The sequence below is a fragment of the Sinocyclocheilus anshuiensis genome, unplaced genomic scaffold (genome assembly GCF_001515605.1).
Source record: "Sinocyclocheilus anshuiensis isolate Anshui unplaced genomic scaffold, SAMN03320099.WGS_v1.1 scaffold718, whole genome shotgun sequence".
Taxonomy (NCBI): domain Eukaryota; kingdom Metazoa; phylum Chordata; class Actinopteri; order Cypriniformes; family Cyprinidae; genus Sinocyclocheilus; species Sinocyclocheilus anshuiensis.
In genome coordinates, this window is record NW_015546102.1 from 111,122 (window position 1) to 126,627 (window position 15,506).

A 15,506-nucleotide genomic window follows, 5' to 3' on the forward strand; every position below is an offset into this window, starting at 1 on the left:
TATTACTTTTAATGAGTACTGTTTTTTATTATTTCTATGGAAAGCGCTTTGAATTGCCATTGTGTATGAAATGTGCTATATAAATAAACTTGCCTTGCTTAAACTACTTAAACTCAGCGGACCCTGATAATAACGTTTTGTCCAGCTACACAACAGAGAAAAAAAGACGCTCTTTTGGCAAACGCGCTCTCCAAGTCATAGCAGCTCCGGCCAGTGGTTCATATGTTCTACAACTCTGGGCTACTCTGGGCTGCTCAGTGGGCGGCAATAGGTCAGATTATACACCACTGCCGGGCCATTCAGAGCCGTGAAATTTGACACCTCTGGGTCAATAGACAGGAGGGGGGAGAGAGAGGATCCGGGTCAACGCTGGAGCTGTTTTGAGCGTGGGTCTTGTAGTTTTCTTTGACTGTTTTGAAGGCGATAATGCACGCTGGAAGATAAACGCATCGGCGGCTCGAATAATGGCAATCTATGAACATTATAATGAAAGTTATATATGATGAAGAACGTTCAGCGGCGCGGTGGAGAGGAGAGGACGCGCGTCTGGTGAGCACATATGAGCGCTTTTGCTCCTTTTTTGATAGAATCATTATTTTGAAACGTAAAAGCACAGCTAACAATCTGATAAACGATGTATTGACAGTAAAGTACAGTACAGGATGCGTTTCAGTAAATATACATGGATATTATTACAGTGCTGTGTTTATAAACAGCTATTTCTTTGTTTCACATTCTGAAGACCAGATAGCAGCTGCGAGCTCATGCCAGAAGCAGTTAGCTCGGAGCTAGCAGTGCAGCTCGTGTCTGATCTCCAGGCAGGATGCTGATGCTGAGGCAGGCAGGATGCTGACAGAGGTAGGATGCTGAAGCAGAGGTGATGTAGGGGACAGGGGACTAAAATTATGAACATAAATGGAATGATATAAAGCTGGAGGATGTGGATTCTGTTTTAGATTGTAATAAATCACACGGATTTGACAATTTATAGAGTCTTGTGTCTCCTGAAAGAAAAAAACTGTATAAAACACAAAATTTGATATTTGGTATAATTCGCTTATGCCATTTTGTATATTACTACTTAGACAAACATAAAAATGAAACATAATTCAGTCAATAATCAAGAAAAGTGCTATGGCACATAGTAAAATAGGATTCTGGGGGCAATATGATTTATAAAACCTGTTTTTGCAAAGGAAACTCACAAAGATACTTTTAGACGCAAAAAAGGTACAATTTTACTCACTTCGGTTATAATTCAATAACTCCTGTTTAGAAGCTGTTATTTGAAAGATTATTTTTTCTGCTACTTTTTGGCATCTAGTGGCATCAAACAAAGTAAATTGCAGAGAGTTGTGCCTAATGTAAAACTTTTAACTTTATACATTTTTCTGTATTGCATTTAAACGTTCAGTTATTTTTGTTGTAAGAAAAAAAAGTTAAACCTGTTATACTGTATTATGACAGCACTTTTTTAAAACTACATTTCAACATCGTGATAATACCGTATACCGTGATAAAAGCATTAGCAATTAATCGCAACATGAAAATTTGATACCGGCCTACTTATACACACAGGAGGAGGGGATGACGAGACACACCTGGGAGCAATGAAACATCATGGGAAACACCTGGGACAAATTAAACATGGGAAAGGAAGGCACATGAGGAAAACAACCACAAAACACGGAACAGAGTCTGACAGTTATTTGAAAGATTCTTTTTTTCTGGCACATCTTGGCACCTAGTGGAATCAAACAATATATGTTGCAGAGAGCTGGAGCAAATAGAAACTGAATAACAGACTTTCAAAAAAAAAAATCTGAAAAGAAATCAAAAAGCGCTTTTTTGTTAGTGTTTATTGTAATATTTCAAACATATATAATGTTATTTATGAAGAATTACAACCATATTTTGTAGTTCAAAGGGTTTTCTATACAATGACACCATTTTTTTTTATTTCCTCCATTGTATGTGTGTAGGGTAAACATTTGAATTTGGGTATGTCAAATTTAGGCGAAAATACACAAAAACGCCCCTGAGCGTAAGTAGTTAAAAAGAGGTCTCATAAAAAGAGGTAATTTACATGTAGAACAATACAAAACCGACCTGTTTACTTACAAAGGTCAGAGAAGGGATGGAAAATAGTCATGTAATTCAAAGTTTCAATAATAATCCTTGAGACAGATTCAGTGAGTGAATATATTTGTTCTGAGCAAACAGTGAGGGAAATGCCAGAGAAAGATCTTTTTTCTATTGTATTATTTTGCGCCATCCAGTCTTACAAATCGAGCCAAGTACCTTACAAACCTCCTGTGCTCCCAATAATTTTTAAACATGTTGACAAAAATTCAGAGGGTCGGCCTGAATTTGACCAGAGTTCTCCCCATTCCCAAATCAGACACAGACACATCACATCTGGAGAGTGCAGACTCTCCAGTTTTTTAACCAAATTACTTTGCTGTTCTCTCTCTAAAACTTGCACAGTCAAGTTTTTTTTTTCTTTTTCTTTTTCTTTCCAAAGCAGTAGCAGCAACATTGAAAATTCAACCTCAAATTCAAAACTTCACGCGATTGCCATACAGTACAGTCGTGCCGTGTTTCAACTGCTTTGACACATTTATCAGGTTAACTGATAACATAACGTGTGCAATGTCTCACAACCTCTTGAGTGTCTGAACTCAAACAGTTTATTTCTGGCTTAACCCTAATAAACTTAAGTGGGAAGAAATTAAAAATACTACAAAAATATTAGAAATGGCCCCTGTAAAAGCATAAACTGAAATATCAGTTGTAGCACATCATGATGAGTTCAGCCCAGCGGCTGCCAGTTATAATGCAGAAGGGGTGAATGCAGATGTGCTGATTATGTTGTCCAGTAGATACTGCCTGCATGCACAGAATATTGAGTAGAAACTGGACGAGAGGCCTGCAATGTCAGTGGAGATGTATGGCAGGACTTCTGGACTGGCCTGATTATAGTAGGAAATCTGAGGGCAAAACAGAAAACCTATAAGACACTTCAGTGTGAAGTACATTGTGACCATCATTTAGTATTTTCCTACCTTCGAGACACTTTTTGAAACCTCATAAATGGTGAACCCAGCACAGACCACCTCACCCCTGTGGAATTCCTCTGTGGGTGGGTGAGAGGGTAGAGCAACTGATCTTAGGGCAATTACATATGGATCCCTAAAAAACAAATATACATTATATGTACATTTTAAACATAATTGTGCTGCATTCATGCCATGTCGTAATTACTAGATGACAACCCGTGACATTCTACTCGAAGCTGTTTACTTCCTCAGACTCGGAATTATGCGTTTCTGTGACAAAACTATTAAAGGGGTCATATGATGCGATTTCAATTTGTCCTTTCTTTTTGGAGTGTTGCCGGCCGCTCCTTTATCGAATCCGCTGGCCATGCCGTTCTCAAGCCCGCCGGCCATTCCTCACTCTAGGCCTCCGGCCGCCGCTCACTCAAGCCCGCCATGTGTGACGCTGTGTGTTTCGTTGTGAAAGCAAAACTACTTTGTTTGGCCTTCCAAAAGAGGACACAACTAGAAATCAGTGGTTAAGTTGTATTTACAACACTGTTCCAGAACAGTTCAACTCAAATATTCAGATGTGTGCAGCGCATTTTATGGAGGACTGTTTCCTGATCCTGGGAGAGTAGACTACAATGCCGGCTGTTCTGACTCACAGACTGTAAGTAAGTTTTTTATATTTAAAGAATTTGCCACTGACGATTCAAATGCGAGTTTTGAGCAGTGTAGAGTAGCGCTTGTTTTTTGTCATTTCTCCGATCACAAATGCAGAGATGGATTTATGTTTATGCGGCGCGATGCAACGCAACGCGTAAAAAGACAGTATAAGTAATTATAATCCGTAATTATGTCCCCACTGGATGCAACAAATGCCTCGTTTATAATGGGTTTTAATGTTTTTGTCTCGTCGCTCCGGCCGGGACACGGCATCACAATATGGTAAGGGCCGTAACATTTCCATCACACGCTTGAGGTATTCGGCCAATCACAATGCACTGGATAGCTGGCTAATCAGAGCACACCTCGCTTTTCAGACCGATGAGCTTTGTAAAAATCGACGCGTTTCAGAAAGGCGGGGCATAGAGGAGAAACAATAATGTACAGTATGTGAAAAATAATGTGTTTTTTGAACCTTAAACCGCATAAACACATTTCATTACACCAAATAAACAAAATAATGTTCTTTTTAGCAACATCATATGACCCCTTTAATGCCAAAATGAATCTGTGTAATTTCAGTAATCAGTAGAAAAAAAACAAACATATCAAGTAACAGCTGTTATGCAAATTAATAAACTTTGTGGGACATTAGACGTATTCAACTGTGTGCTAGCTGCTTTAAACTGTATTGTATGTCCTTTGTTATTTTTTTAGATTATTCTTGCATCTTGTAACAGAAATATTATATTTTATATATTAAAATAACCACTTAACTACATTTTACTGCTAAGGCCACTGCCATTTTAAATGCGTTTCCACATGCCATTGCAGTGGTCAGGTGAAGTTGGACCTTGTAATTACAAGTTTTACAAGAACGTGAACACGTTTTACAAGATGGAACCTCATTAACTGCAGTTTCGACATGTGGACATGCCTTTAGAGAAACTCATGGGCGCTTAAAAGAATAGATCACAAAAAAATTCAAATTTGCTGAAAATTTACTCACACTTAGGCTATCCAAGATGTAGATGAGTTTGTTTCTTTATCAAAACAGATTTGGAGAAATTTAGCATTACATCACTTGCTCACCAATGGATTCCTTTCACTGAAAGCACCCATTCACTGCAAAGGATGCCCTGGTGAGCAGTGATGTAATGCTAAATTATTTATTTAAAGGCAACAAATTTATCTTATTTACTTCATACCTGGTCTTATTGTTCACAGTTTATTAGTGCATATTATTTCTAATAAAGAAAAAACTGTCTGTGTAATCTTTTTCTTTCACTGAATTAAAGGTAGCAAATGTTAGCTTTTAATACCACACCTAGAATTGCTATAGTCATCCTCACCCGCTATCGCAAGGTGGTCTTCTAGAGGCCAGTAAAATGAAGTCCTGATATTGTCCTCCTTTACTGACCGAAGGAGTAACAACTTGATAGATGAAATCATCCTCATCAACCCTAAGGAGCAGCTTACACAAACTGCACAAAACAATACAAAAAATGTAAAGGTCCATTTGAATTGGCATTTGGATTTGCATTTTTTAATAATGGATATTTCAAAATGACATACAGTATGATCATGTAACAGACAAAAGAGTTTACATGTACAGATATGACCAACTTACTAATGTAACATTGGTAATAACAGTGCTCACAATGGCCATATCAGGTATGTGCATGCATAATTCCTTTCCAAAATAAAGAGGATATCTGATGAAGATATTTCAATTTTTATTTGTAAAAAAAAAAAAAGGTTTGATAAATTTCCAGTATTTGGTTTTGGTGTCTTTTTTTGTTTTAGAACTCAGGTTTGAGTCTTAGTGACCTGATAGACTAAAGAAATAAAAAAGAATTTGGTTTTGTGCAACCGTACTTGACAACTGAGAATATTACAGTCTGAACTAGTTATAACTTCGTCTACAGTCTAATGTCCTTGCTTTAAAAAAAAAATTGTCTAAAGACTTCATAGCTGACATGCATAGTGCCAAACAATGTAATATTTCTTGAGAGTTGGTCGAATCTATGGTCAGAAGGGCACCCAAAACTTGTAACAATCACAATTTCTTCTCTATCGAACTCAAATTTATCGATGTTATCCGTTGTTATCCGACATGATCTTGTTCAGTTCTAATCCCAACTTTCAACTTTATTCTTTGACTTTTCTCTGCAAATGACTTTTCTCTGCTTTGTTTCAATCAGCAATGTTGTGTCGTCAGTTTATCAGTCTTCAACCTACCTGTTATCCTCCCCTAGCCTTTTGGAATATGGCTTTAGCATACAGATTGAACAAGTATGGTGACAAGATGCAGCCCTGTCATAAACCTTTTCGAAACCGAAAACCAACTTATGTCTCCATAATTCATTTGAACCATTATTTCTACTTTAAAAGTTGCTTATGTTTTTGTACTAAACAGTTTTTGAATAAAAAAGCATTACATTTATTCATTTTGAGCGAATAAGCATGATATTTATCTCTGGCCTTCCCTATTTCATTTGTAATTAAAAGAGTCAGTACAGTAGCTAATAATACTGTGGTATGTATAGTGTCTCACGTATAGTGTTGGTCCCATTCATGTCTGCGACTGATATCTGAGAGGAGGATGAAGGCTCTTTGTGCTGGGATTTCCATCTCAAACTCCACCCTGAAACACAGACTCTGACTTTCCTCCACTGTATACAGGCTCACCTGCCCAGTGCAAAACAAGGTATCTAATGTTAAAGTGTGAACTCTATAATATGCAACTGACATATGAAGAATAGTGCTTACATTGTTCTTCTTTGAGCAGAGGTCCCAGTTGTTTTTGGCTGCAAGCATCTTCAAGGCAGACACATTATTGTAGCTCAGATAAACCTGAAAGTGAGAATAGCGTTACAAAAAAAAACAGTGCTTTTCATCTCTTTTACACATTATCAGTGATTTTGCTCAAAAGGAGATGTGAGTGAAACACACTGTAAATACACTGTAAATTATATAAATAGTAAATATCTGATTACTACTGAAATCCATTTCTTAATGCCAGTCACATTTACATAATTCTGCATATCTTGTCTGTTTTTTTTATCTTTATTTTGGATGTCTATCCTGATATATATATTTTTTTTACACATAAGCCCTATTCATGCCACAAGTTTGGACCTTGTAATGGTAAACAGACCTTTGGATAACATGTATTTTCTAAAGAAGGGAAAGCTACCTGGTTACTGGTGTCCCATGGGACAGACAGTGGCACCTCGGTCTGCTTGCATGAGATAATGTACTTCCTGAGTAGAAACAAAGGCCAGATTAGCAAATCATGTTTTTGAGAGAAATTTAACAACAGGCAATACAGCTAAATGATGCTCAGGAAAAATTATATATTACTTTATATCATTTCAATATTAATTTAATTAGCCTAATAAGAAAAAATATATATATTTATCTATAATGTTGATCTACTTTTTTTTTTAGTACATTGACAGCACCATCTGTGGGTGAGCTGAAGGTTTTGCAGTCTAGTCAACTCTTCTCACATGGTTTTGTGAGGTTATAAGCTGGAGTTTTTGTTATGAATGGACCAGCACCAGTTTTGCTACCTATCAAGACGAATCTTCTTCCTGGCAAGGGCCTCCTGATATCTCCTCTGTCCCTCCTGTCAGAAAATTCAGAATAGTATTCAAAATTCAGAATTTACAATATCCAATTTACTTTAGCAATCAAGTGAGTGTTGGCATGAATGTTTGCACTATGAACACGAAGTCTGGACTCTTCACCTGAGGTTCAGGTTTTATGGGGGGCAGTGGACATGGCCTTCCTTTCTCATCCAGCACCTCAAACGTCATGAAGGCACTATTAATATGCCTCAGAGGTTCATCTCTGTGATAGGCTTCTGCACAGACACCTACCTCCATACTAAAAAACCAGAGATACTGCCAATGAGCTGTATGACATCATCACTGTGTAGTCATTAAAATATAAATACATCTCTTAGATACTGATAGATGGATTATATAAGCTCACCTGTTCTTGAATGTGTTATTGACAATGGCCTTTAGAACCAAACGATCTCCAACCTGGGAAGGGCCTCTAAAATGAAACATGTCTATAGCCCTCAGAGTTGGATGAGCATTGCATAAACGACTAAAAAATGAAAAAAAGAGAAAGCCAATATATGTCTTTAGTTTTTTATTCATTATTAGACCATTACAAGACACAAGATGTTTTTTGTCCTGTGCTGACATACTTCCTTATATAAACATGAAGATATTGTTGTATTTAATTTGCTACTTGTCTAGTTAGTTGCAGGTTGTATAGGGAGACTTTCTTATTTTAGATACAACAAAATGATACAAGAATTATGCGTGTTTGTAAAAAACAAATCCATAACAAGTCCATAATCCATAACAGTGCTTCCTCCAGTTAAAAAGTCCATCCCCTGTTGTTCTCTGAAATCAAAATCCACCATCATATTTGTTTAAACGTATTCTGGACTGGTTTTAAATGGTGTTTGATCTGTGATCTCTTTTGATTCAGACAGCACAATTTTTTTCACTGGAGAATGCAATATTTTTGGATAGAGGACTCATATTTTAGCCAGAAGCAAGTTAAAAACAAGTTAAAAACATCTTGATGGATTTGTTTTACAAACACACAGATTTTTTGCTTCACAAGACATGAATTGTTGGACTGGAGTTGTGTGGATTACTTGTGGATTAATGTGATATTTTTATCAGCTATTTTAATTCTCATTCTGACAGCACCCATTCACTGCAGAGAATCCACTTGTGAGCAAGTGATGTAATGCTAAATTTCTTTAATGAGTAAATTTTCTTTTTTGGGTGAACCATTCCTTTAATTGTGTATATCTTAGGAGTACATAGCATATAGATAGACCTCAAAGCTAACACAGATTAACTAAATGGCACAAAATCTATGATTTCACAGTGTTTTTAAGAAAGCTTAAGTTTATGTTATATGCTTTAAGTAAACCTTTCTATATATACTGTCATTACAGAAGTCTCTTTTGCGGCTTGTTTGTATCAACATTACAAACCTTGAACCCTGATCTATTGCAGGCTAAGGGTTAATAAAGCTAAATATTAACTGCTGTATAAAAATGCACTTTGCAAGTGTGCAGACACACACCTGGCTGCAATGGTAGCGACATTTTCCATCCAGGCCATAATCTGGCCTCCGAATGTGTTGACCTGGTGATTGGCATGAGGAGGAAGTACCAGCTCGACACTTTCCACTCTTGTTCTTTCTGTCGGCAAAGCCTCATCTTCATCATGGTTCTCTGCCTCACAAACAATAAAACACCTCCTCAAGATGCTAAACAGATGCTTGGAGAAAACTAAATGATTGTCTAGAACAGGTTCAATAGCTTAAGAGTCATAGTTCACTCTAAAAATTAAAATTCTGTCACTATTTAGTAACTTTATTATTGTTCCAAACCTGTATGATTTTGTTCTGCTGAATGACTTTCTTCTCTATGACTCTTCATACAAAACAAGTGAGGATCCTACAATAAATATCTTCTTTTGTGTTCCACAGAAAGTTATTCAGATTTAGAAATACAGTGGTGTGAAAAAGTGTTGGCCCCCTTCCAGATTTCTTATTTTTTTGCATGTTTGTCACACTTTAATGTTTCAGATCATCAAACAAATTTAAATATTAGTCAAAGATAACAAGGGGACCAACACTTTTTCACACCACTGTACATGAGGGTGAGTAAACAATGACAGATTTGACATTTTTGGGTGAATTATCCCTGTAGGGCTAAGTAACTCACTCTGTCTGAGATATTATCACATGTGCATATGCACTCAGTCTGTGAGCCTTAGCGTAATGTTTACACAAAGCCTTTTGTCTTTCCCAAAGTCTTTACCAAAAGGGAGGTGCCTCCACCACTTAAGACACTTACCCTCACTGATACTTCTCTGGAAGGTCTTGTTGTTTAGCAAGTCCTGCATGATGTCATGGTGAATGAGTCTCATCCTCCTCCTCTCAGCTGCTAAACTGTGCTCCACCTGTTCTTGGTGTGTGCAGGGCACAACCTGCCTCAGCTGCACCTGCAGTTACAGTCCCAACAGATTTCTTATCTACACATTGCCTGAATTATTGATAACTGGTTAAAAATTAGTGCAGAGTAAAGGTGCATTTAGATACTGTGCAGAAAGCAACTGTATCTGCCTTGTTTATTTGCATGCCATTTGCCTTGTTTCCTTATTTGCAGTGTTTCCTTATTTCCAGAGCTATAACAAAAAGGTCAAATCAGTTTGTAAAACATGTTTTTCCCCATTAACTAAGATATAAGTGAGCATAGCATATTTATAAACATTATTATAAGCATTCCTATGGCATTGTTTTCTCATACCTTGTTTGCATCTGTGCGTTTGGCGACAAATGTGGCAAAAGCCTGACACACTCTCCAATGACGGCCACTGTACAGGTCCTCACAGCTCACCTCTATCCCCACCTCACACACAAACACCAATACATACACAAATAATTGCCATTCTACATATTTTATTTCTTCAAATAAATGTGAAGTGAATTCAATATGGTTCTCTATCATCAACAGTACTCTAACACAGTACTCTAATAATTCTAATGCAGTACTCTCAGTACTCTTAAAGATGCAGTCCGTAACTTTTTTTGGTTAAAAATTATACAAAATCAATATTTGAGCAAGTACATAACCAGCCAGTGATCAAAACTATCGCCTTACTTTAGCCCGATTCACAACGGTTAGCTTATAATAATGTTTTCTAATTTGAGTGGTACGGGTAGGTTTTCACGGGAAATTCGAGCATGTTGCTGCGTCATTACGTCACGTCTGTAAACATAAAGAAGTTGTCCCGGCTACTAGGCATGTGAGGACCCTGCAGGTGGCCGATCGTTTATAGCCTTTTCTCACAGCAGCTGGAATAATTAAATGTCAAAAAATCATTTTGATGGCGGATTGTAATTCAGAAAGGATTATATGAAACACATGTGAATTAAATTAAATTATATTCCAGTTTTAAATGTGCTTCTGATTACAGATAGCCTGGGATTACACAAGATTTGTATTTTAAAGACAACCAGTTCGAAGGGAGCATAGTTTGCTTTTTGGGTTAAAATGGTAAATGGTATGACAATTAGAGATTAGACTGTACAGAAATGGAAATCTACACACTAATACACACTATACTCATAGCAAGGGTGTAACTTTGGTTTGAGAAGTGGGGGGGACACAAAATGGGGGAAAATGTTTTCGATTTGAATCCCATTTCCTGCATGTACATACATTTAGGGACTATGGTGATACAAAATCCAGGAAATAATTAAGTTGATTAATGATCAATTCTGGCAAAAAGAATAGTAGGCTACTAAACTATGTATAAGAAAAAGATGTCTTACTTTCTTTATTGTTTAATAGGGGCCGATCGCCAAGACTTGAGAGAATTCCAATGCATTTTTTATCTTTATAAATAGAATGTTAATGTTTAAAAAAAAAATGTTCAATAGATTAATATGCAATGATGATAAAGTGAAAAGTGATTCTTTTAAATACTAAAACCGCCAGTAGGTGGCGGTAAGTCACTGTCTTAATGCGTGAGTCATCGAGTCATTTGTTCATTCGGTAACTAAGCAAGTGGCTGTATTTGTAAATGAATCATTGAATCAATGACTTTCGCGAACGATTCGTTCACGAAACACCGCAAAACTCAGCATTTTGTTCTTCTTTCTTTCTTTTTCTTTCTTTTCTTTCTTTCTTTTAATCTATGATGACATTAAAGTCATCTGTTGCTGCTTCTGGCGTTTCATCGCTGACTGTGCCGCAACCGCGATACCTGCTCATTAGAACTTTCAGTGAGCTATTTTTAGAGTATGCACGCGACGTTCCTGGACGCAGACGGGTGCGTCTGTGCCCTGCTCGGTGCTGCTCCTCCGTGGCCATGACGGCGTGCGGTTAAAAAAATCATAACAAACGAATTTGAAAGTGGGGGGGACACAAACGTGATTTTGAAAAGTGGGGGGGACATGTCCCCCCTCTCCCCAGTGGAAATTACGCCCCTGACTCATAGTCACGCAAAACTGATGTTGTTAACATTAATAATCTGAGAATAAAGTATAACAATAATAATCATTTGCACGGTTTGATGTGATATGAGTTAATCGATTGTTAGATTAAATCACCATTGGTAGCGCGATTTATTGTAATGCTTTTTTCCTCAGTTGGTCAGAACAAACGTGGCAGACTTGTTACTTGTTCAGATGTCAATATACCGTGAAAATTCTTATTTGAGTCATATATTCCAAGATGTAGGCTAGAATCTGTGATTACTAAGTATAGGATTCACACCGGTGCGGTGACTGACTGCCACACATACTCCTCAAAACATTAGATTCATCCACGCTGGAGCCCTGCCAGAGTACAACCCAGGCAAGGAAGATAATTCCGCAAGTAACTGCAATTCCAGGTTTTCAAACAGAGATGGCGACAAAGAGGCAAAACTTATGGACTGCAGCTTTAATAGGAGGCAGGAAAAAGATCTCCAGTTAACATAAAGTAAATATTCTGCAGATATGTTAAGGATTCACTTTATTCAAAGTACATTTGTTTTACTTTGGAAACCATGTTGAATTATCATATTTAGGGGTCCTTGACATCAAAAGGTCTGAAAACCTCAGTGTTACATAACAGTAGAAACCACTCCAAAAACAACTGTAGGTCATAGTAGAGTAACCTTTGGTAAAATAAAATAAAGTGAGACTATTTCATATAATAATGTAAAGTGTGGCTATTACCTCCATGCTTGAGTTGAAGGCCCTGTTAACTTTGGCCTTAATGTTGACCACTTGTCCAACACTGAAAAATATAAGTGTATTTCAAATGTAAGTGATAATGACAGTAGCTTATGATATATTAGAGACTGTTTTCCATTGGGCGTATATTACTGAGACTCTCCTCTCTAATCAAAGTTACATTTGATTGGTGCTGTGTTATTCAAACAGTCTGACAGACTGGAGTAATTAACAGTCTTCTGAATAATAGTAGTTTAATAGAACAATTAACCAGACAGAACTGCCAGTACTCCCTAAGGGCGAAATGACATTCTGGTTAAGATGTTTTTCAAAAGACACTGAGATGTGGCTCTAATTATCTTAAATATAAGTGATATTTCTTTTACCCAATGGTGTGCTCAAAGTAGATGTCATCAACAGAAGCTGTCACACAGGGGCATCCAGCGTGTCTCTCAGCTGGAATGGAAGCAGATCAAATAAGACATCTTGACACTAATGAATCTCACACCATTTTTAAAAGATTTGCCTGTTTATGACTGACAGGTGATGTGCAAGGAATACAGTATTTGCCCCCTTCTTGATTTCTTCTGTTTAAGTGTAGGCTATATCTCAGGCTAAATTGTTTCAGAAATGAAAACAAAACCTAACATAAAACAAAGGCAACCTGAGTAAACACAAAATACAATTTTCTTTCAATTATAATGTTATTTAATGAAGCACAATCGACCCTATTTAAGGAAGGCAGTGTCGTGACTTGAGAGATGAGAAAGCAAACAGAATGCTCACTTGTGCAATATATTGTTGTTGGCTAGCAAGAACCCAATTTTGAGTATTGTAATTTTAAAAGTTGTTTCTATTTTTTGTATTGACTCAAGTTTTTTGTCTGTTTAGGAAGTTCAGTTATTTGTGTTATGTATCCATATTACTTTTGCTCTGCCTTTGGACTTATTTGGGAAAATGAAAGTCTCATCATCAATAAGATCAAGCCTCCATGTCTCATAATGTGCCATAACATCACCCGACACCTGAATACAGCCTACAACACAGCCCTGTTCAGTTAATACACTTTTCAACAGAACTTCTTCAACAGCATGAAGTTGGCTAAAAGGCACACTATGCCAACTGATCCTCAAACCTTTTGGGAGAATATTTTGTGGGCTAAAGAGCTGGAAGTAGAACTGTTTGACAGTGATAGACAGGGGTCCATTTAGGGTAAACCAAACACCAAAAAGAACATCATACCTATGGTCAAGCATGGTGGTGACCAAGGACGGATAAACACATGGGCCTATCGGGCCAATGCAATTCAACCAAGGCAACATACCCCCCAACCCCACTCCCTGCACACACACCCCAAATTTAACCTGGGGGGGGGATTACAAACTGTATGTGTTTACTTTGGTTGCCTTTGTTCTATGCTGCAATTTGTATGAGGATCTAAAACAATTAACATGAAATATACATAAAAACAGAACAAATCAGTATGGGGAAAATACATTTTCACAGTACTGTACAAGAAATGTAGCTAATAATTTATCCCACATTGCAATATTTCAAGTAATGTTCTCACATTCTAGAACATACTCCATGCAGTCACACATCTAGTTTATATTTGCTCTAGTTTTGCTTCGTCACTGCAATCACGTCCTCAGTATTATACTAACACTCATATCCTTATATAGAGTATTTTTGGAGCCTTTACAATGCAGGTTAAAAAGTGCTTTGTGTCATTCATTGTGTAAACTCACCAGACAGACATGCTGTGCAGTCCATCCATTTGAGCAGCTGTCCGATGCTCAGCTCTCCGCAGTGGTTGGCATGGCAGGGCAGCACTATCTGGCTCATCTTCACCTCTGAAGGGTTGCGATGCTGTCCTTCATCCTCCAGCTGAAGGTTATGCAGATTCTCCTTATGATGGGATTCTGATGCCATACTGATAGGCTGAAGATTCAGCAGCTGAGAGCAAATAATAGTCAATGCTAATATTAGAAATTGGAGTTTAGCTTTGAATACAGCAGTCCCATAAAGGATAATTTAGCCACACTTAAAATGTGTGAAGGTCATTGTATCAGATAACTAGAAACTGAACAAGTAATTTTCATCTTAATTTTGAGATTTTTGAAAGGTGTTATGTATTTATAATGGAGGCCTAAATATGAACAAAACAATAAACAAATAAAATGCACTTTTACATAGTCTAAAACGCTGACTAGACCTAGGTCCACTTTTTAAAATAATTTTTTATTATTTTATTGTCTGTATTATTATTATTATTATTATTTACATTTTAAATGCATTTGCCGGCAAACTAAACATCACGAGGTATGATTGTGAATTTTACCACATGTAATTGCACATCGCAACGTTGTACTTTCAGTCTGGTAACTAATTATTACTGTTGAATATTGCGCAACCTTCAGTAACCTCTGTGACACTCCTTAACGTTAACACCCTTCATTTTAATGACAAAATCTTCAATACATTCCTGTGCCAATAAGATTTGTCTACAAATTAATTTCAGCATAAGATTAGATGTTATGTGCACTTGCGTTTCTATGCAGCGCGTTTACAAGGAAGTGAATAAACGTGCAGTTGTTGAATGGGTATGCAGAACAGCGTCGAAAACAAGTTTAAGCGGCTACGTGGCTTGATGTTTAGATATAAAGTATCATTCACGCCCTTACCGCGATCTGCCTAGACAGTGTGGTTAGATTCAACACAGCAACCTTTCTCGCAAGACTGACTCCAATGACAGACTCAAGCGTTAACGGAAGATCTTGGCGCATGGGAAGTCAGCAAAAATACCTCTTCAGTCGCGCGCATATAGTGTTCACTAACAAGTAGCCTAACTAAGACCCCGCCCCGTGTCTCATGTTTACATAGGCCTATGTTCTGGAAAGTTCACAACACTCTTCTTAGGATACTTATATTAGGATCCTTCTCACATTAAAAACAACAACATACTTCAAACATAACAATCGTGTTTGCAAACAGCACGGGATGTTTTGACACCTGCCGTTATCG

General features: G+C 37.3%; 1 protein-coding gene across 2 annotated transcripts; it reads right to left on the minus strand.

The window, feature by feature from the left end:
- Positions 1-1,969: 1,969 nt before the first annotated feature.
- Positions 1,970-15,433, minus strand: acot11a (acyl-CoA thioesterase 11a). 2 transcript variants are annotated; one of them, XM_016502212.1, is made up of 16 exons: positions 15,167-15,361; positions 14,231-14,438; positions 12,869-12,938; positions 12,486-12,546; positions 10,066-10,167; positions 9,613-9,760; positions 8,835-8,985; positions 7,710-7,829; positions 7,463-7,601; positions 7,286-7,341; positions 6,907-6,973; positions 6,480-6,563; positions 6,265-6,398; positions 5,060-5,191; positions 3,066-3,192; positions 1,970-2,990 (listed from the first exon to the last, which is right to left on the minus strand). In XM_016502212.1, the coding sequence occupies exons 1-16, from the start codon at positions 15,266-15,268 to the stop codon at positions 2,832-2,834; spliced, it is 1,860 nt and encodes a 619-aa protein (XP_016357698.1). In that variant the 5' UTR covers positions 15,269-15,361; the 3' UTR covers positions 1,970-2,831. The 2 variants fall into 2 exon arrangements, with proteins under 2 accessions (XP_016357698.1, XP_016357699.1); XM_016502213.1 differs by lacking the exon at positions 1,970-2,990 and having other exon boundaries at positions 3,122-3,192; positions 5,035-5,191; positions 15,167-15,433.
- Positions 15,434-15,506: the final 73 nt, after the last annotated feature.